The 22,423-nt window shown below is 40.0% G+C and overlaps 1 protein-coding gene across 1 annotated transcript; it reads right to left on the bottom strand.

Moving 5' to 3' along the window:
• Positions 1–531: 531 nt before the first annotated feature.
• Positions 532–21,828, bottom strand: cap2 (cyclase associated actin cytoskeleton regulatory protein 2). The gene is made up of 13 exons (XM_017696747.2): positions 21,510–21,828; positions 16,638–16,764; positions 16,107–16,207; positions 13,323–13,400; positions 8,310–8,453; positions 6,983–7,068; positions 6,471–6,576; positions 3,291–3,462; positions 2,507–2,679; positions 2,130–2,253; positions 1,941–2,023; positions 1,691–1,834; positions 532–1,442 (listed from the first exon to the last, which is right to left on the bottom strand). Exons 2-13 carry the CDS (start codon positions 16,750–16,752, stop codon positions 1,359–1,361), a joined length of 1,410 nt encoding a protein of 469 aa, XP_017552236.2. The 5' UTR covers positions 16,753–16,764; positions 21,510–21,828; the 3' UTR covers positions 532–1,358.
• Positions 21,829–22,423: the final 595 nt, after the last annotated feature.

Raw genomic sequence — 22,423 nt, 5'->3', positions numbered from 1 at the left:
GTTGAAAGCATATACGTGAATAAAATGGGTTTTAACAAGTCCATGGACGAATAATGACCATACAGAAATGTGTGGAACAAGACAATCCGAGTTGGCCTTGCCTTTGCAATAACAAGAAACAAACAAAAAAAAACTTTCTCAGATTTTGACTTTGAATTCTGTGATGAGTAGGACTTTCTAAATTGACCTTACATTTTACAGATCACAAAGATGTGACTTTAAAAATGTGCTGCATAAACATCAAAATCTATTATGATCCATGTGAATTTTGTGGCTTCCCTTATTGTTCATAACAGATACTTTACTAAAGTGTCATACTGTATTTGTACATCCTAACTAAACTTTAAGTACTGTACTTAAAGCAAGCCTGATTGGTTACCATGTAGTGGACATCATCAAGAACAACTGTAGTGAACTTACTGAGCAACTGAAATTTTACCATGTTTTTAACTACACTATATTACCACTGTATTGGTTATGATATGGTTTGGTTATCTTTGTTACATTTCTGTACATGCAAAAAAAATTAAATAAATCAAAAATCAGTGTATGACCTAGATGGCACAGGTTGACACTGTCTTTGTACTGTATGCCTGTGCAACTACAATCACCATACTGGGTGAAGGAATATCAAAACAATAAAAAGACACATTTTACATTACATGAAATGTGTGAAATTAGAAAAAAAAACTTGAGGCACATATTTTCTTGATAATGAAGAGCCAAATTCACATACCCAGACAAAGTAGTGCTGCATTTTTCCCCAAATAGGTCTGAGCTCAGCCTGTGTCTAATAAACCTGTGTCTATGTCAGTGAAATCTTTAAAACATCTTAAATCTTAAAACATTATTTCAACAGAAAACAGGACTGAAAAGAAAATGCTTTTGTAAACACAAAGGCAGTTAACTGCCATGCACAAAATGCATAGGTCTGAAAGATGACATTCAAAACAACTCTGAAAAGTGCTGTGGAGCAAAATCAATTTCTTTAATATTTTTTAATTTGATGGATTTTGGCTGTTGGGCTGATTCACTGAAGTAAAGAGATATCTGAATTTAATCAGGAACCCAAATTGTAATTTGACAGCTGTAGAAAAACAGGCTTTCACTTAAAATCTGCTTCCAATCCTCTAAACTATACAGTGTTTGCGATTATTCTGACCCCCTTTTCGTGTCTTCGTAGTACAACACACATTAACCCAGGTCTTACAGTACATAAGGGATTTTCAATGGAGAACCCTAATGTACAATTTAGGACAGAGACTAAATGATTCTCCAAGACCAGCACTGATAGTGGAGGGGTAGTGGATTGGGGGCTACTAGTACAGATGACATGGAAAGCACAATGAATCTGTCATTCAGCCAGCAATCTCCGTTGGCTCCGTCACCAGCTTGGACCCATGCCAAACTGTCTTAAACTGTTCTGGGACTGGAAACTCTCTCTGTTGATAAAAAGCATAAAAAGGCATTACCAAATTGTCACTGTAAACAAAAATAATAATGAATACACATTTTTTCCTATAAATTGAAAGAAGTTAATTGAAGTTATTGCATTAACTGATTCTAACTTATTTCAGCACATCCTGCTCCAGTGGATCCTGACTTGGTTCTAGAAAAATATCTGTATTTAATATGTATGGTACTCAAATGAATTATTCCAAATGTGCTGAAAGTCATTTAGTTCACTCACATAGTCGTCATCTTCCTGAGGAACCAGGATGTTCATTTCAGAACTCTTGGCACTGATAATCTCACAGTTTAGAGCCTCCTTGCTCAGGTAGACGTGACATCCCTCTGTCTTATTGATAGAAATAGTTGGCACTTTTCCCAGCACCTAAGCGAAGGACGAACAGATTATTATGTATAAATGATTGTCTCACTAGTGTTACAACATGGCTGTATGTGCCACATCTTATTTAACATTGGTGGCTTATCCTGACCTGGAGCTGAATGTCCTTGGAGTTAATGACTTCAAGAATGCCGACTACATTATCAAACACAAGTCCAAGTTTCTTGCAGTTATCTAAACATAGAGCAATGTATTAAACTTCAACAACAGTGTTGGACATAATCCACAGTTCCAGGAGCACGCTGAATGGGAGGAACTGATGTCAAATAGTTTCACTCACCCACTATGATCGAGTTGACTTTGCCTTTGATGTGAAGTGTGGAGTTGTTGCAACTAAAGACATAAACCACCTGTCTGAGCTCAGTTTCCTCTATCACCAGGCCATGAGTCTGCTCCTGGTACTCCTGAGAGCCAAACACACACATTGCTGTTGTATAAAGTCTGATTTAACTGTTTGATACATTCTAAATTAACTTGTTCAGTGTTCATTTACAATCACTAATTTAGGTCTTTGCATACAGTAATTTTAATATGGATGATTTGTCCAGCTTTCATAACCTCATCCAGACCATCTCAGACATCACTGTAACAATAACTAATACCAATAGTCAAAGACAAAAACTGAAAGAAAGCTAAACAGAGGCTAAATGGACCTACCACCCTCCACTTCTTCCCCTCCAGCTCCAGTACGGGAGAATGTTTCTTGGCTGGTGTGGGAGTGGAGGAGCAGGGTGCTCTGCCTTTTGATGGAGAGGTTTGATGTTCTCCACCCTGAGAGCGCAGAACAGGGTTCTTATGGGTCTTCTGCTCATCAGACACATGCTTTAATCCTAAGTGACAACAAAATACATAAATTGTCCTTAAGTATTTCCATAAGCATTTAAGCCTTCTTACCATCCCTCTACATAACAATGCATGGAAAGTTTCAAGCAAGGCAGAGCAGTGACACGGAAAGTAAATGTTTTTTTGGTTTAAGCAGATTTAGATGCTTAAACATTCACGTAAATGTAGCTAAAATGTATAAACCATTGCATGTAGAAGCTGACATTAGTACACAAATGCCACTGTTAATCATTGATTACGTAATAAGTTCTATTACATTAAAATGCAGTTTAGTGACTTAGAAGGATATTACATGTGGTGTAACTGTACACTGATCATGTCTGGTATAAAAGTCTTCTGATATGTTTGTGAGGAGATAAAAACATCGCTGCTGTCAGAAGAAAACCTCATAACTTTTTCAGTTTTTGACATAATTTGAAAATGCCTGTTGCCATTTACATTGTGTGTTAACTTCATGATGGATCGACCAATAGAAACGGCTCTTGGAAGAAAGTCTGGTTCCATTGACTTACATTAAAAGTAAGCATTTTCCTTCTGTGAAGTTCTCATTTTGGAGATACGAGGTTTTCTATGTGTAATGCTGCGTTTTCCTGCCCACCTTTAGTTATGGCCTCTCCTTGGTTGAGCTGGGCGAACAGAGCAGAGCGCTGAGCTGCAGTTGTGTCAGATTTAGGGCTTTCATCTGTGAATACAGGTAGTGGTGGCGGTGGAGGAGGAGGACAGGGGCCAGCAGGAGCAGCCATGAACAGGGATGAAGGAGCTATAGGACCCTATGGAAAACATTGGAATCATTAACTCAGAACTACAACAAAGATTTACTGTTTAATAAGGAATTTAAAAATCATGGGGCAGTGGAAACTTGGAAAACAGAATGATCTTATTTCTTTGAAATAAAATAGTTTGAGTTAGTATATAATCACCTCTTCCAGCTACTTTCCTCAGACAGATGATTTAGGGACATCAAAACCAGCACAATCAGACATGCTAACAGCTTTTATGCTCATTTACCACAGTGGCCACCTTGCAGTTTAAACTTAAACTGAAACCAACGAACTACCTTACAACACAGAGTATAGGTAATTTATATACAGCATCAGCTTGAAAGGTTTGTGAACATCTTAGCATTATGTGAATTTCTGCATGAGTTTCACCTAAAAATGAGATCAGATTTTCATTTAAGTCATAACAACCAAATAAAACTAATAAGAAATACATTGTGGTTGGCAAAAGTATGTGAACCACTAGAATGATCAGATTGGTACAGGTGATAATTAGAGTTAGGAGGTTCAATCAGTTGGATGACAGTGAAGCTCACCCTAACCTTTTAGGGGAAAAAAAAAACATTAGCCTTATACAGGAGAATTATAGGGCATCCATCCAGGAACTGAACTTTAACAGAAAATGCGTCCTGCAGAAGGACAACAAACCTAGAAACATCAGTTAGTCTACAAAGAGATTGACAAAAGAAAAGAAATACATTTTGAAATGAGTCCAGGCCGTAATCCAATAGAAATGGAAGAATCTAAAATGTGGCTTGCATGCAAGAAAGCCCACCAACATTCAGTTAAAGCAGTTCTGTAAGGAGGAACGGGCCAAGATTCTTCCAAGTCAAAGGGGTAACACCAGTTATTGAAAGCGGAGGTTAACATTCCTTTGCCAGCAAAGAAATTTAATGTTGGATCATTTTTCCAACAAATGAATGACAAACTATATAACTGATTTATTTGTTTTATCAGGTTCACTTTTTTTTCACGTTTTGACTCAAATGAAGATCTGATAACATTTTAGGTCACATTTAGGGGGAAATTCACATAATCCTGAAGCATTCACAAACATTCAAGCAGCACATTATCACTCATAAAGGCATATTAAAGTAACAAAAGCAGCCTGTTTAATTCTACAGGATAAGGAAAGAGTCACTTAAAAACAACATAACTGTTTTTTGTTACATAACCCCCGACAAATATCAAAAGTGGACCTCAGAAGAAAACAGAAAGAAAAATGCAGGATATGGGCACAGGAACGAAAACTGCAGTACAGTGACACTCCAGCAGGAGGTGTATTAGGCAACACTTTGACTCGTACCACTAACCTAAATTCACGACCTCAGCTGTGGTAGCCCTAGTACTTAATAATGAATGTAGTCCCTCCTATCTATAGTTACACACTTGGGAGAAAACAACTTTTCACTCTGTGTGTTGGGTGGGCCACAACAACGGTTTTCTTCAACTATTTGCTTTCATATTAATCATAAAAAGGAGAAAATCATTTCTTTAATTCGAAGTGTATTTTAGGAGATAACTTGAGAGATAAATTATAAGCGGTTCATATTCAAAATTTTCTTCTTAAAGGAACTGAACACATGTTGGAGAGACAATGACAGCTTTCTCTCATGCTCAGACCAGCAGATTTTGACCACTGATTGAGGATTATTCATGCAGGAGTTCATTCCACGATTCACGTATTCTGTTAAATATAAACCGATTTGGCTCACAAAGGGTTACCATCTGTGTTTTAGTTTTCAGTGTACTGACAGGAGTTGAAACACGAAGCCGTAGAAACAGATAAATGTGGGGCAGTTGGTTACCACGTTAAACGAGGCACATTCATGCTTTTTTCCCCTGTCAGCACAGCTGTCATTGACAGTTGCACACAATCCCCTCTTCAACACTTACAACACTACAACAACTGCAACACACACGTCTTTTCTTCTCCAACATAAACAAGCTCACACCCTCCTGTCACTCCAAATGCTTGTGCTGATGTCTCGGTTCAGCATGGGTTCAGCAGTTGTGGACCTTAACCCATGACCCCAAAAGGTCAGTACTTAACAGTCTTTAAATCCATAGTATGTCCACAACACTGCATGTAAAGAAGAAACACTAAATGTTAAAGGAAAATAGGGTGAAAATGTATATTATATTGCTCACTTATAAATATATCAGCTTGTAACTGATATCATCATGGAGGAAAACTGCTCAATACAAGAGCTGAGAGTTTAAATTACATACCACGTGTGTGTGAGCAGGTGGGTTATCTGAACATACACTAGGCTTTTGTTATGGGGCATTTTTTGGTAAAACCCTTCCTTTCAAAGAGACCCTGAGAGCCACCTGTCCACAGCACAAACTCCCTCACACTCTAACGCTCACAGCAAGAGGGACAGCTGACACACACACAGCTACTGAGAACGCTCAAGTTTCTGACTGCCCCCCCAACACGCTTCCTTCACATCTCATCAGAGGAGACAAAGACAGCATCTCCTTCCAAAACTTAAACAAGTAAAGCTTGATCGTCGTAACTGAGGTCTGATCTGCCTGAATCCACTTTATATCAGGCCATGTAGGGCATACCATGAATTAATGGAGTGACACAACACTAACAAAACACACAATTTACAGGTCTTTTATCTAAAGATGGTAAAGAAAAGAAAACACGAGTTGGAAGAGAAAAGGAGGAAGACTAATGAATTCCCAGGGCAGACACCCAGCTGTGGCAGCTTTCAGGAGAGATCTCTCTAACTGGATGGCTATCACAATTCAGATAATATCTCTGCACACTGAGGCAACCCATGAATGACTAAAAATGCACTATAAAAAGACTAATTCTTGTGCTGATTAAAGAATTCTCATCTGAAACAGATGCTGTGCCAACTCCCTCCAATGGAAAAGGTGAGAAAAAGGCTTAGAATAGGCCGCTGCCTTCCTTCTTCAATTACTGTTTATGTAAACTCCTTAGCATCTATTAAAGGACAGTATGGATTGGAAGTACAACTCACAGTCTTGCTCCACACCAGTCCAGTGGTGTGGTGCTGTTTGATATAGGCCTGCAGTTCAGTCCAGATACTCAAGTATGAACGCACCCACTCAGCATGGCATGGGTCACTACAACCAGGGAGAGACAATTAAGTTCTTCTTGCTGAAGCAGCAACACCTTCACAAAAACTATACAGGAGAATGAAAAACATTCTTAACTTTAATGTATGTTAATGTAAGAAGATTTTATGATTCATATTACATTTTTGACCATTTTTGTTAGTTCATCATAAAATGTTCAAAAGGCATATAGAGTCTTTAAATAGTGTCAAATAAGTGATAATAAATTAGCAAAATTATTATCACACTTATGATTCTGATCTTTATCTTTTCTATTCCAAGTTAAAACACTGCATGGATACAGTACAGTTTTTATTACAACAGATCACCATAGCGTGTCAGTACTTCTTGAATTGACCACATTTTCTAAGCTAGTGCCTGTTATAATCCACTTGTTTTTAGAGGCATCACTCACGAGTCTTTGTAGTCCTTCAGAACTCTGTTGGTGTAGAACATAGCAGCATCATTCATCTCCTTAACATAGGGCGCTGGCTTCTGACTCTAAAAAAGAGCAATAGAAGCAGACAGAGTGGGAGAAAGGTAATAATGACATCCTTATTGTGTACTTTCACTGTTGAAAGAAACTAGCGCACGCACAGATACTGAGCACTGAAAAGATCTGTAAAGTCTGTCACAGTTCAGACACAAAAGAACAAGCTGAACGCTTAAGCAAACTGTAAAAACCTGTACACTGCAGACATTGCTGCAGACTAATGTAAACAAAGATTATAAGCGCGTAAGAGGTTTTGAATAGGTAACATACACATCCAATGGGAAAGAAGAGAGTATGGGAAAGGATTGTAGCTGTAGACGGAGTTGACAGAGTCCAGCTCACCATAGCACAGTAAATCTTTCAAGAGGTTAGGGGAAATAATATATTCAGAAAAAGAGCCCACAAACATTGTCACTCAGTTCAATGAAACATGTGCATAATCTAAACTTATAGCAAGAACTTTTCAAACGGTTGTGTGGAGAAGAACTGCTCTAAACATATGTGCCTTTTAAGGGAAGAAAAACTAATCTGAGTACCTCATTTTTCTCATGTTTAATTTCCATTAATTTATGAATGTCAGACAATGACTGATTCTAAAACTGAAGCCAATGAAAGGGCTATTTTCGTCATCATCATTCAACCAAATAAGTCAATCTTATCGAAAGTCCATGAAGTTAGCAGCTGAACAGCTGAGCTGTGGCATTTCTGTTGCTAATTTAATCCAGACATTAAAGCAAACAAAACATTTTCAGAGCGCGAACTATTTAACTTAACGTTGATTCAAAGTTGGTTTGTTGCATATTGTGACAAAACCCAGTGACATATGTTAGCTGCTTTTAAAGCATAAATAGGTTAAAGTATTGTGTGCTTTTTATGTTTATGCTGTCTTAGCATTCCGTTTGCAGTCGGGAAGATTTTGAGCTGCGAGCTGAATTTGGGTGGTATTGCAAGTTTGACCAACTTACATCAATCATCAGTCTAGTAAAAAAGTCTGGAACAGTGATAACCACTATTTAACCTCAGTTTGAATCAGGGCATTTGATAAGCAATAAGTATCACCATTGATCTAAAATATCTGGTCTTAATATACATTTTCTGGATCTGCTGTGTTCCAAGTCCAATATTCAGAAGCCAAACACCTTTTTGGGAGAATGTATCATCTAGTCATTAAATTGTTGAGAAATTTAGGCATAATTTGAAGAACTGTGTATGACATTGTACTCAGACTACTGTACTTTGCACAACTCACCAGTGCCACCCAGCCCAGAGCAGGAATGCCTTCACTGACGGCAGACAGATGGTTAAACAGCTGGCTGCCGCGGTTCTTCTCTCGGAAGCTCTGGATCTCCTCTATCTGATCCGAGATGGGCCTGAGGAGGTCCGTCAGCTCTGTCTGAGGAGAGGCCACACACAACCAGGACAAAGGTGGAAAATCAATTGTATTACAAGCACAGAATGTAAGAATCTTCTCTATTAGCTGGTGGAACACACCTCATTAGAAATCCAATCCTGCACACAAATGACCACATCAGGCTGCAATTCAAAGTTCAATACTATTAAACGACATTACAGAGGTTTATGTCCCTACAGTGAAGTAAACATAGAATGATGAAAAGTACCCATTTATTGAAAAAGCATCTAGTACAGGAAGTACTTTTATTCTAGTGAAACGTCCTGAGAGTGCCATATCCCTCCTAGCCAGCATTCCAGCCCCAGACAGGGAGATCCCACTAGCCTTGTAAGGCCCTGCACAGGTCGTGTTTAGAGTTTAGTCCAGCATAACAGTGAGAAAGGGAACACGCTGTTTCTTTTTTCTAGTATGACTACGTCTTGTTGCTACTTGAGGTCATGTGCTGCCATGTTTGCTGTTATTAATTCAACATTCACATATTCACTGTACTGCCAGATAACTTGGTGGGAAAATAAATCATGTTAGCTGTTCTTACTTTACCCAGGTTAAAAAAGCACTCTCGTTTTTAGTCCCATTACATGGGCCAAGCCAAACTAGACAAATATAGTAACAACTGTTTTCTTCTTTCAGATAAGAAAAATCATTAGTCAGGCACCACGTACAATGGAAGAGGCTACGGTTTTTAGTTGTATGTTCTGGTTTCCAGGACGAGGATTAAGCCTAGTCCTGCATTCTACTAAATGGAGATTCTGAATTTAAAGTAAAGTGTAGTCCAGCAGTAAACTCAATCCCTGTCTGACCCTATATGTCCACAAGTTTGCAGATTTGCTTATCCAACAATGCATTTAGTTGATTAATTTAGTTTAATAACTTAGTTAGTGGTGTTAATATAGACTATAAAGGCCTCCTTTGCTGCAGTACCAGCCTTTACACGTCTTAGGTTTTACACTAGATGTTGGAACAATGCTGTGAGGATTTGATTGCATTCAGCCACAAGAGCATTAGTGAGGTCAGGTACTGATGTACCTGATCTTTTCTGGATCATAAACGCCATTCCAACTCATGTCTAATGTGGATGGTCTTCCAACACACCAGAGCACACAGTTTCACTTCTACAAAGCCCACTGCTGGGGGATTTTATACCCCTCTAGCCAACGCTTGGCATTAAGCATGGTTGCCTCAGGCTCCTCTGCAGCTACTTCAGAACATCCTGTTCTATCGGCAATGCTTTCTATGGAAATAATTTGTCTGGATGCTTTTGGAGATACAGCTTATGTGGTTGAACATTTTGCAGTTTGAATCAGCATGAATAAAGAAGGCGGTGATGTCCACAAGGGGAAATGCCTGTGTTACTTTGATTTCTTCAGCTGTCATGTGTGTGTGTGTGTGTGTGTGTGTGTGGGTGTGTGTGTGTGTGTGTGTGTGTGTGTGTAAAGGGGGGCTGGGGGGGGAGGGGACGAGGGAGGGGCAATTCTACTAACTACGAGCACATGATATTCATTTCTTTAGATAAAGGCAGGCCTTTCATGCTCTGGACATTATGGCTGTGATTAAGTAACAGTCCCAAAAATGAGGAAACAAGGTTAAAAATAAAGTTTAACAGAAAGATTTCAAACCTTTTCAAAATGAAACCAATCTTCACAATGGGTACAGAAACAGCATGTCTAAAGAAAATATCCCATTTTTGTGCAATAAATGGCTTATCCATAATCTGTCCACAAATTTGTTCTTTTGTATCCACTGCTGTAAGTTTTTTCACTGAGTTTCAAGTTCTTACAAATCCTAAAGAGCAGGACTATGTTGTTGTAGCTAACTAAACTAAGGAGGCTGGAAACAAATTTGCCACTCATACTATGTTAGCTGGATTACACGATCAAAGAAAACCTAAGTGTTATCATTCACATACATACTAAATAAATATAATTTATAATAAATACATTAATACTGAACGCTATTGCTCATTAGGTTGAATGAGCCTTGTCAATACTCTGTCAAGTTTGTCCAAACTTGCAATAGGTGCTATAAAGAAGGAGTACATTATATAATCAATTACTCCATTTCAATGCCATTTTACTATACATGCCCAATTTGTACTGGTCACTTTTCCTTGGGGGAATCCCTGCCACCATCTAAAGAGCCATTACATTACATTACTAGCTTAAGTTAGGTTTGTTTGATGACCTCTTGGAGAGGTAAAGCTTTGAGTCAACACAAATTTAGACCTAATCTGACTCATCAGTCCGTACCTGACCCTGCACCAGCCTGGACTTCCCCTCTTGTATCAGTCTCAGTTCGGGGGAGAGGGACAGAAATAGCCTCACTATGTCTGAGCTATGAATGAAGTCAGGGCAAGAGTTATGTTTTCCTTCTGAAGACCCTGAATGACCAGGACAAAAAAAAAAAAGATATCCAAGAGGGAAAAATGGGGATTCCACTGGTGTTTCACACCAGTAGTTCAATTTGCACCACAGCTGATGTGACTGACCCTGTAAACTCTTGTCCATCCAATACCCCCCTTTCCCTATTTAATCTGCTCACATATCATGTATATTCTTGAGAGTAAGTATAAGAGCAGTACATGTTCAAAGAAGATAAAAAAAAAAACTATAAATTCTGTAGTCAATGATTCACATTAACATGACCTTGATGGCAACCTAAGCCTGAACTCCTTGACCGGGAGATCTGGTTGAGATCATATCAGCTCCACTAGGAAGTCTGTGAGGGAATTACAGAGAGTAACAGCTGTGCTCTCTAGTCTGCAGGCCATACAAACACTCCTCAACGTCCACCAACAGGCCTGTCACTTGACCAAGGCCACAGAAACACAGCAGCTTAAATATAGAACATGACCATAAAAAGCCACAGAATGCAACCTCAGCCGCACACACAAACACAGAAAGAGACAGAGTGAGAGAAGCCAGAGGTTTACAGCTTTCCAGCATACTGGCACTGCTACCCATACCCATAACAGTGTATGAAGAAATACTATATGCATTTATACACAAGGATAATATATACAAGCGCACAGAAGGGGTTAGGACAAGTGTGTCTGTATAGTCAGAGAGTTTAGAGAAGGAATACAGTTAAACAAAATCTGAATGTGCACTACACCAAAGACCCACTGGGTTTTTTTATAGACACATCTAATTCAGTGGAAGTCTTTTTCCATTCAAGATTGAGGGAATCTATTTGAAGAATTAACCCTTGCTCTCTGCAAAACAGTAAATCTACATTATGGTAAACCAAAACTGTTACTCAAAAAAACAATTAAAAATCAGTCTCCACTCTTGCTTCAGATCTGAAAAAATTAAACCAGTTTGAGAGGATAACTCAATGCTATGGGTCTGAAAGGATGAGTAGATGTGAAGAAAGAAAACAGAAGAAAACAAAGAAGTTTGCTGATGTTCTCAAAACAATGGCCTGACCTCCCCAGAGCCCAGATTTTTGAGATTACTTGAACTGTTAAAAGCAGAAAATACAACCGACTTCTAAAACTGGACTTCAAAAGTGTGTAAAAATATCCCTGCAGATTTCTCTGAAAAACTGAAAACAAGTCTCTGAAAAAGAATTTAAGCTATAACAAAGGCAAAAATTATATTTAGTATTCGAATAAATGTTCTGTTAGAATATGTTCACACTGAAAATGAATAACTTTGTACATTTTGACTGGAAATGAAATAAATGAAGTGCTGTCTCTGATTTTTGTACAGTAACTCTTTGTCAAAAAAGCCTGTCACAGCCAGGTCAGTGTGTATGTGTGCTGTATGACAACTAGAGAAAATGTGTATGTGTGTGTGTGTGTGCGCGCATGTGTGTGTGACTGCAGTGCGCATATGGCTATATAAAAGTGCAGCTTGTTACTCTCGAGGATTCACTGCACAGCTGTCACTGACTGTAATTCAGCCACTCAGAGAACGGTGACTTTGACCTATTCTTTTCAATGTTTTTGTTATGTTTCATTTATATAGTCTTTGTGCTGCGCTAGTGCTTCAAACACCAAAATCAACTCCCTGGGAAACACATTTCAGAAAATAGCTGCAATGGGTCATGATGCTCAAGCCTGAATACGTATCTCAACGGCTTGTTTGTTTATTAGACGACTTTATTCCTGCTTCTCCTCTCGTCCAATGGCCTGCACGCTCAAAGCTAATCACTTCCTGTTTGGGCAACAGACAACACAAACCAAAGTCCGATGTAATGACATCAGGCTGGCCTCCCAGACTTCCCCCCGGGGCCGCTGTGTGAAGCGTTGGGAATGTGTTGTATTGGCGTTCTTTTGAACAGTGGAGGTAATCCCTATGTGCACAGAGAGCCCAACGTCGCATGGCTGACCACATAACCTCAGAACCGTATGGAGCAGAGGAAGAGCTCTATATAGCAGTGTAAACCAGGGCAAACTCACTGAACCTCAGAAGCTTATGGACACCCCATCCTTCAATCACACATTCGAAGGATGTGTAAGCCAACCCATACGATTACCTCCATCACTATCAGTATGGGCTGGAAGAATGTGTGTAATGTACAAAGACAACTGATTACATAAGTTTTGAATGGAATGAATGATGTGTGTGCATGTTCACTATAATGATATGACCAAGAACCAATTTATTTCCATTTATTATTAGGGTCAACAGACAGTGAGATAGGGTCCGTTCAAAACCACTAACACAGCTCTCATACAGTTCTTACATTTTAACAACTGGCAATTAATAATGTGTGTGCATTAGGGCATCTCAATAGAAATGTGCAGAGCACTTCTGAAACTCCATATGTTTTTTGAGCGATAATTGTGATAATTATGGGAAGTGAAATGAGAAAAAAAAATGCAGACAAACTCTTCTTAGTCTTTACCTGTGCAGGCCTCTGGTGTGTAGAGACCGTTTTAAGGAAGGTCCGTTGCAATTGCAGGGCCTTTTGTACCATCTCAGCCTGTTAAGTAAAAGAAAACCCACATAAAAAACCAGCCAACTAGGACTTGACAGAGACAGAGCTACAGCCTATTAAACAATGTAAAAGCAATGCATCATCTGTAGGGTAGCATTTAGCAGAGGCGTGCCAAACCCAACACAAACTTGTGAATCAAATTTCGATACTTGGAGTGTGTAAAGAAATATGCATTGTGTTATTTGACTTACCACTAAAGAAATAATTAGTTATTTCTTTAATTGTGATTATAAAACAAACACATTAACCACCTTTGTGTGTCAAACATGTCAGAGCTGCATCTGTGGCATAAACATCTCTGCTTAGGGCTCCTTCATACAGAAGGGTCATTTCCAAGGAGGCAAACCCAATGTTTGGGAAAAGACCTCCTCTTACAGATGAGAGGAACCCAGAGGCTATTACCATAAAAGGAGCTGACTATACGGGATAAAAACATTATCCCATTCAACCTCCTTCAGCAGCAATGAGGGAGCTGGATTACTAAGTGTTGCCTTTCGTGGTAAAGAACTTTATGAAACAGTTTTTTGTAATTCTTACATGTTCAGGTTCAAAAGTTGAATTTCCTAGCTAAAAGCAGAGGATTGGGCTGGATTTAATGTTGAAGTCAAAGCAAAGAAAAGATACAGTGTGTACCTGGCTACACCATTGCCGATAAGATTCAAGTACTGAAGGTACATAAAACAATGTAAATATTATCTAGAGCATGTGGTTGCTTCTAGAATTCAAACATATGAATGGCAGTTTCTAACTTCAATACAGGTGTTCCACTTCGGCATAGGGCCACTGCAGCCATAAACAGTGAATATTAAAGGTCTACACACCCTTACTGAAATTTCATGTTTCTGCTATAAAAAGATAAAATATGTTGGGCATATTTCCATGCTTAATGGGATCTTACAACTGCCCATGCTCAAAAGATAAAGAAATATATAATTACTAAGAAAAGTAATTAAAAGTCAAAACACATACAATATTGTGATCGCATGAGCTATCCGCAGTAAGGGTTTTATCACATTCAGTAGAAAGATAAGCAGCATATCACTGCCCTCAATTAAAGTCATTCTGATTAACCCCAAATTTTAAAAAAGCTGATCCTGTAGTTGTTGATGTTTTTAAAATTTCTTCCTTCTCAGATATCTATGGTACTTGAGCTCACAAAACATCCGCAAAGTAAAAGGAATAAACCGGGAGAATGGTATAAAAGCACTGTATTCATCAAACAGCATGGAGCATCACAAAGACTCATCATTTAGCAGAAAAAAATGTGGCACCATAGGGACATTGCCATGGTTAGGAAAATCCTCAAAAGTTGATTAGAGGACAAGAAATCTGATAGGAGAGGATGCAAGATCTTGTGTGTACAGTGGATATGAAAAGTCTACACAGCCTTGCAATTAAAGTACATTAAGAACCAGCTAACACTCTGTGATGAGACAAAGACTGAAGAGTTTGGCCTGAATTCTAAAAGGCAAGTCTGCTGCAAAAACAACACAGCTCATCTACTAAAGAACACCACACCTACTGTGCAGCATGGTGGCTGGAGCACCATGTTTTGAGGAAGCTTTTCTTCAGCTGGGACAGGGGCCCTAGTCAAGATAGATGAGATCATATTAAGATGTTTTGGCACTAAACCTGCTGGCCTCTGTCAGAAAGCTGAAATTACCTAAATAGGCTGTGCACAGGAGATCATCTGGTAATATAAAGAAGCTTGAACTTTTTTTGCAAGGAAGAGTGGGAAAAATTGCTAAGTGTAGAGTTTTATTATTATTAACCTAATATTATCTAGTTGTTTATCATCATCATCTAGTGTACACCTTTTGTATCCACTGTACACACAAGATTTTGCAGTACATTTTCATCTATTCTCACTACAATAAGGAAATGTTTCCTAAATGACCGTCCAGTGACAGAGACCCCAAGTGTTCACTATGTGCTCCCCTGAACTTTAACTTCAAGGCACCAATCAGCTCGGAGCTGCCATATTTTCCATAATATTAAATGACTGATTATATTAACGTTGTTTTGGGGTTTTCACCTCTTAATGAGTGTGGAAAGAAACGGTCAGTCATACTGTGAAAGCAGAGTCACTGTCTGACAGGTGATTAATAAGGAGGATTATTTTAGACAGCTTGCACTCCACAAGTCAAGAGTCCACAAGTCTATAACACAGATAGTTTACAAATTAGGACAGCGATGTGTATGACAGACTTTATGTAGCATTTATACACTGAGTGGTCTCTGATTTGTTAGGGGTTCCTCCATTTCAGTTGCATATGAATATAATGACTCTCACAATGAGTCAGAAATAAAGTCATATGACAGGTACCGAAGAGCTGTGGGAATAGCTGGGAATTCCCAGCTTAGTTTCTGTTCGTTTTGTACTGTAGAGCACTCACATTTGCTCCTTGTCCTCTACCACCCACTTTTTCCACTGTTTTGTTCTCTTCATATCAAGCTAAAGACACAGAACAATTTCAGAAGAAGCTTTGTACAAAATGTCAACAGGACATACTTTGTATACTTTGGGAGTGTTCATTTTGATCATTTATTTGTATATTCGTTGTATGTTGTAGATTGTGCTTAGGTGAAATTTCCCCACTCTCAAAATAGCAAAAAAAAAAACCAAACAAACAAAACAAAACATATCTGTCTGTGTGTAACATGCACAAGCACACACACTTTTGTACATACATGCTTTGCCACATCTTCTCCAATAGCCCGGCTGTTCTTCAAGTATTCACACAGAGGGCCTCTCAGTAAACGATCAAATGCATTCACGCACTGGGCCTCACCTTTGAAGACAATTATTTTAACAAACAGTAAACTATAACAGTACACCAGCAAAGCCAAGAAAGTTATGAATTATTTAAAAGGATACCAAATGGTTAGGCAGTTAGCTGAATGTATTTTCTCAGTGTGATTTGGCTTGTATTAGAAAGAATTTTCAATGGAGGGGCAAATTCATAAATATCAAAAGTAGTTTGTTCTTTGATCAATTCATTGTCATTAAACTCAACAAAACACTTTGGGAACTGTTTATTTTTCATGGTTTGAAGGGCACAATCAGGTCTGCATGATGTATATTGTCAATAAATTCAACATTTTAAGCACTGCACTGTTCACAAGGAGCAAAACACACTTTTTGGGACTCTCTTGAGAAAGAGTTTGGTATATATGTATTTGTATCTGAATAGCGTCATTGATTCAGTGTTATGACAGTACCACTGAGTCCATTGATGTCACCATTGGCCATGCTTGGAGAACAACCCTGAAGCTTGGCTGAAACTGCCTCCAGGCGAATCACAGCCTGTTCCAGTCGCTCAACTAGTGGTTCCATGGCAAGAAAGGCCTGTAAAAAGTCAAAAAAGTTATATACATGTGCTTCACACTGTCTTCAAGTATCTCATACAAACAGCCACCAAACATTAACATACAAGCAAAAAACACTGTGGAAAAAATATTTTTAGCTGTTAAAAATGTGAGACAAACTTGGTAAAGTAAAATTATTCAAAGAAAAAAAAACATTTTCAGCATCTTTGAAAGAAAAATAGTTCCAACAGTCCCCATTGATCTACCACCATACTTCACATTGGGGAACAGTGGTTCTTTCTTGTGTGATCTTGACTTGACAGCAAGCCAACATCTGGTGTTTCACTACGAAATGCTTTATTTTTAGCCATATAATCCCAAGTTCCACTGACGTACAGTGAGCATGAGGTCGGGCTGAAGAATTTGGGGAAAATATTTAATTGTAATTTTTCTGACTAATATTGTGGTGGCAATTTAAATCAGCAATCACATCATCAATAAATTCTAAGGAACCAATTCTACGTGAGATGAGGTGTTGTGCTTTGGTTCACAAGCAATTCCTTCCCATCTTCATACATTTCTCTTCCCATTATTCTGGTACATGTTGATCTTTGTCTCATCTATCCATAAGGTAATATTCCAGAAAGGCTATTTTACAGGCATTTATAGATGTTTTTGGCTAACTTTAAATTGGTCACCCTGATGTTCGTTACTTCTTGTGGTAAACTCTATGTATTTACTCTGGATTTTACTTCTCTTTATTGTTGACCTTGACACAGATAGGCTGACCACCTGGAAGATGTTCTTGATATGGCCAATGGTTGTGAAGAGTTTTCTTCAACAGGGAAATCATTTTTCTGTCATTCATCACAGTCATTTTCCATCATCTTTTGGAGCCTTGTTTTTCTGAGCTGACGTGCATAATTTATTTTCATGTATGTACCAAACGGTTGTTTGGGCATATTTGATCTTTTAGTTATCACTCTGAATTCAGCCTAATGATGGCTTGCTATTTTGGCTCTTTCCAAATCCAAATGCCACACATGAAAACACCTCTCGACCTTTTATCTGCTTATTAATAAGTGAAATAACGAGGAAATAACATTTCTGAGCCCCTAAAAATGGGGGGTCTCTGTACAAAAATGGTTGTATTTCCTACAACATTCATCTGATTTGGATGTAATGTCCTCTAATTAAAGCTAAACATATGTACTTTGCGCTGATATTTATTATTTTACTACAACTCCAACAGCTGTGCTAGACAAAAATAACAATATAAACAAATAAAAGCAGTTAGCCAGTGTTCTTTAAGTATTGACCATATCCAGTTTGATCATAAAAGCATGTGGTAATGTGATGTAATTTCACAATAACAATGAAAATTCCACTTTTAATATTACACAGTTAAAAGAAATATCTGTAAACCATTTGAGAAACAAGTCTGAATCAGGCAATAAAGAAATAATGTATATGTTTTAAAACATTCATTCAACTTACCAAAATGTAATTCTAAAATGACCAAAACATTATTGTACACTAAAACTAAAAAACTTCCAAATTAATTTCCCCAACACCGTACACACACAGTCTGTGAAGAGAAAGAGATCACCGCCACCTCTTTGGTGTGTATATGTGTGCGTATACAGAATGATGAAATCACCTCAAACTCAACATTATTGCAGAACACACACTAGAGGTTTTATTCAAAACAGCTACTGGACCACGTTAATCAATGGAAAAGGTTGTCAGTACTAGTAAGGCAGCAAAATGTCAAGTATGCACAAAGGTAATCACATCGGCTTCCGTCAGATGTTCAGATCCATTCCGAAACTTCAAACCATATTTAATGAGACTTAAGGTACTCCAGAAGAACAGAGCTACAGTGCTAAAAAGTCCCACACTGATACATCCCTACAAAATACTCAAACTGTTCTGTGTCCTTTGCCCGTCAGTGTGGTAATTTCATGAGGATTTCCAAAAATGGAAGACTAGAGGATGTGGGAAAGACTACAACTCCAGATGCAGTATGCTGAGCATGCAGACTAAAAAGTATTAACAGTTCAGTTTTATAGCCCCTCACAACACCATCACCACACTCTCAGAAAAAAAGGTAGGACACTGTCACTGGGGCAGCACCCCTCTTGTCACTGTGGTGGTACCCTCAAGGGTACATCTCAGTACCTTTAGTCAGGGAACATAACTGTACCAGAATCCACTGAAGTTAAATTTTCTAAACTGTACTGACTCCACACACCCCGTCTCATCTCCAGGCTTTTTATTTTAATGTTCTGATTTAAAACATTAGTTTATAAAAAGATACAAATGTCTACTTTTCCACTAGGAAAAATGCATGTAAGGTACACCACTGGACTTTAAAACCGCTGGTGTACCTTTGAGGGTACAGGTACATTGTTTGTACCTTGATGAATGAATCATGTACCTGCATAGCACCTTTATTTCTAACAGTGCAGGATCACAGATATCAGAGAGGAATCAAGTCATACTAACTTCACTCAAGCTGCAAATACCAACGTGAAAACTTCCAAAAGTCCACAACAAGTGGAGTATTTACTTTCATAAGTCTTCACTCTTCGTTGTGTTGTTCTCTTACTCACAACATTGCATTTGGTTTGATGTCATCTACTCACAGCAAACGAAGATGAACTACAGTAGAGATGATGCCGTTCACACAATGCATAAAGAAAGTAATAACGAGGTCTGACACGATATTAATACCCACCTCTACGTGAATTCAAGGACTGAGAGAATAGCATCATCTTAAATTCATTCTATTGTCCAGATGGAGGTGGAAAGAGGCACCTGCACGAGAACCACGCTTTCAAGAGGACAACATGCTACCATGATCTCTCTCAAGTTAGAGAAGAAATGGAATCTGGTCACCCAATCCGGGATGAGTCAGTGAAAGACGACCTCACCTGCCAAACAATTTGTGTGATTAAAACCTCTCCAACGATACTAGGACAGCTTCTAATCAGAGTTCAGGAGTGAAATGACCCCCACCTGCTTACCTTGTCTGTAATCTCTATTTAAATTAAAATACATTAGTTCATCTGCAAAGTAAGAAGATGGTTAGTAATTGTCCAAAGCCCATCTATTAACTGTAGCTTCTCTTTTCTGGAACAGTGAATGATAAGAAAAGTAATAGCCACAAAGTTCAGTTTGGCCATCCCCACTGACAGCAGTCTCCATCCATATCACACAAGGCAACGTTAGAGAGGGAAACCAATGATTTTGTGTGCTTACTGCACATGCACTAAAATAAGCAGCATGTTTACCTGCACCTCCTGATGGTGTTCTACAATACCCACCTCTCCGATTTGTCTCTGTCTCTCTGAGATTTGTCAGCGGTAATTAATAGTGGCCCTGTGTGGAAATGCACACGTCATCTTGTAATCTCTCTGGAGAATTCTCTCTGACGTGCCAAATGCCTGACCTAGGCCTCAGAGGCTATTTCAGAGGCAGCAGAAGCCCTCGGCCTCTCAGCCACACGGCTCCAGGCTCCAAGCCTCGCAACTACAGACTGTGATGGATGCACCACTGATGACGTAGATTACATGACCTGAGCTGTGCATGACTTCAGCCGTAGGTGCGAGACTCCTGGTGAACTAAGCTGCCCTTCCTGAACATATCCAAGACTGGAGTATGTCATGTGTGTAGAACTCCGGATGAGTTAGGAGCGCTGATGTAGCGCTGGTGCCAGGCAGTAACTATACAGTGAATTTGTTGGCTCGCTTCTGAAAATGTGGGTGCTGCTAATTCATCACTTATGAATTCATCCAAAAAGGCATTTGGAGACAGTATGAAAGGCCCAGCATGGCTCTGTCAGTCCGGCATCACATTAGCGCTTTCACGCATTCCTCCAAGCCGGCTGCCAGTCCAAATGTGCCCACTGTTTAAATGTCTCTTCAGAGAAAACTGTGAGGTTTTTATAACCCATCACTCCACATTCCTCCAAATGCACCTGCGAAAAAGCTAAAGCCTCATATCTGTTTCGTGTCTTAGACAAAGAAGAGCCACCAAGTTTGTGACCAAGCTATCAAATGCCAGCGAGAGCAGCACTGGGAGCTTGTGTTTGAGGCTTTGACTGACACACCGTGTCTCAGTCGAGGGGAACGAGGTCTGCTGAGGCATCATCCAGCACAGATACTCATTCCAGACGAGACACAGAGAAGGCCCACCTTCTCAGTACATGACAAGCTCTCCAGGCCAGAGAGCGACCCTGGGAGCCTCAGCTGACCTACCAAATCATCTTTTCATGAAAATGTGTTTCTGCGAAATGAATTTCTGACAGTGTCCAAACGCACCTGAACCAACAGGGCAAGCTGACACGAGCACGGCGCGCAGGCGGCCTACGGCGTTATCTGAAGCAGGGAAAGTGTGTCTAGTCTGAAACATTGACCGACAGCGAGGAGCAGCCCGCGCCGGCAGCGCAGCCCTGAGCTCACAGAGAAGCCCCGACACGGCGGCGACACCGCGGACGGAGAGGGGAGGACATTAAGGGAACCTCTCACCACAAAACACGACCGAGACTGCCGTTCAAACCTTTGCTGTCGCCGGGGGTCTTCCGCTCCTGCCACACCGTGAAGGTGAACGTGAGTGAACGGCTCGAAAACAGTAACGGCGCGTTTCGACGGAGCGCGCGCTTCCCTCCCCCAGCCGCTCCACCGAGCCTCTCGCGCCGACGCCGCGCTGTCCTGTCAGACAAAGACGGCTGCATGTTTCAAAAACCCCCGTGAGACAGGGATTCGGAGGCGGCGGCTTTACCTTTGGCTGTAATGCGGCTTTTTATCTCCAGGTTTTGCGGTAAATCGGCTGCTGGCGGATCTCCTGCCCCGGCCCGGTCCCTGCCGCTCTCAGCGTCCCTCTCAGCCAATAGCACCGCAGCGCGGCTCGCACTTCCGCCCTCTCCAAATAAAGCGAGCCGTCTGCGGACCAGAAGACGTCTGATGAAAACCGCCAGCCTACCTTAAAGAGGAACGCCAGCGGGTTGTCGAAGCGCTGGAGTAGCTCAGTCACTGAGATCAGAGTGATCGGGTGTGAACTGGTGCGATATTGAGAAAGACGCCGATTTCCTTGGCGGTGATAGGATCATCCGGGGGCCACGGCGCAAACGTCTTATCTCCCATACGGATCTGATATACACATCAGATATACGTCATATATTAATTAGCACATGTGGGGTCCTCTTATATCCAGCTTTCAGCATATGGACGTGGACCAAATATGGGGCCGCACCGTTCATTCAGTTCCGTTGCCACAGGTGTACAAAATCAAGCATCTAGCCATGCAGTCTGGCTTTCCAAACGTGTGAAAGAACGGGTCGCTCTGCAGAGCTCACTGAGTTCGAGTGTGGTACTGTAATAGGACGCCACCTTGCAACAAGTCAGATCTTCCCTCCTAGATATTCCTCGATCAATTGTGAGCGGCATTACTGAGGAGTGGAAGTGTTCAGTGTGGACAGCCGCTCAGACCCTGTAAAGTTTCGGAGCAGGCTAAGGTGCGTAGTGCATAAAAGTTGCCAACCCTCTGCTGACTCTGCACTGGGGGCTTCATGGTATGGGTATCCATGGCCAAGCAGCAACATGCAATCCTTACTTCACCAAACACAATGCTAACTGGCGCAGTGTAAAGCACTCTGGAACAGTGGAAACGTTCTGTGGAGTGATGAATCGCGCTTC

Source organism: Pygocentrus nattereri, chromosome 27 (assembly GCF_015220715.1).
Source record: "Pygocentrus nattereri isolate fPygNat1 chromosome 27, fPygNat1.pri, whole genome shotgun sequence".
NCBI lineage: Eukaryota > Metazoa > Chordata > Actinopteri > Characiformes > Serrasalmidae > Pygocentrus > Pygocentrus nattereri.
This window is presented reverse-complemented; position numbering and strand designations above follow the sequence as displayed.

Bases quoted from the DNA above. Each gene is read 5' to 3' on its own strand.
- cap2 (XM_017696747.2), bottom strand. From the start codon at position 16,752: ATGGAACCACTAGTTGAGCGACTGGAACAGGCTGTGATTCGCCTGGAG. The intron at 16,208-16,637 runs GTACTGTCATAA...TTGTCTTCAAAG, and splicing joins TGACATCAATGGACTCAGTG to GTGAGGCCCAGTGCGTGAAT. The intron at 13,401-16,106 runs GTATGTACAAAA...TTTACTTAACAG, and splicing joins GAGAAGATGTGGCAAAGCAT to GCTGAGATGGTACAAAAGGC.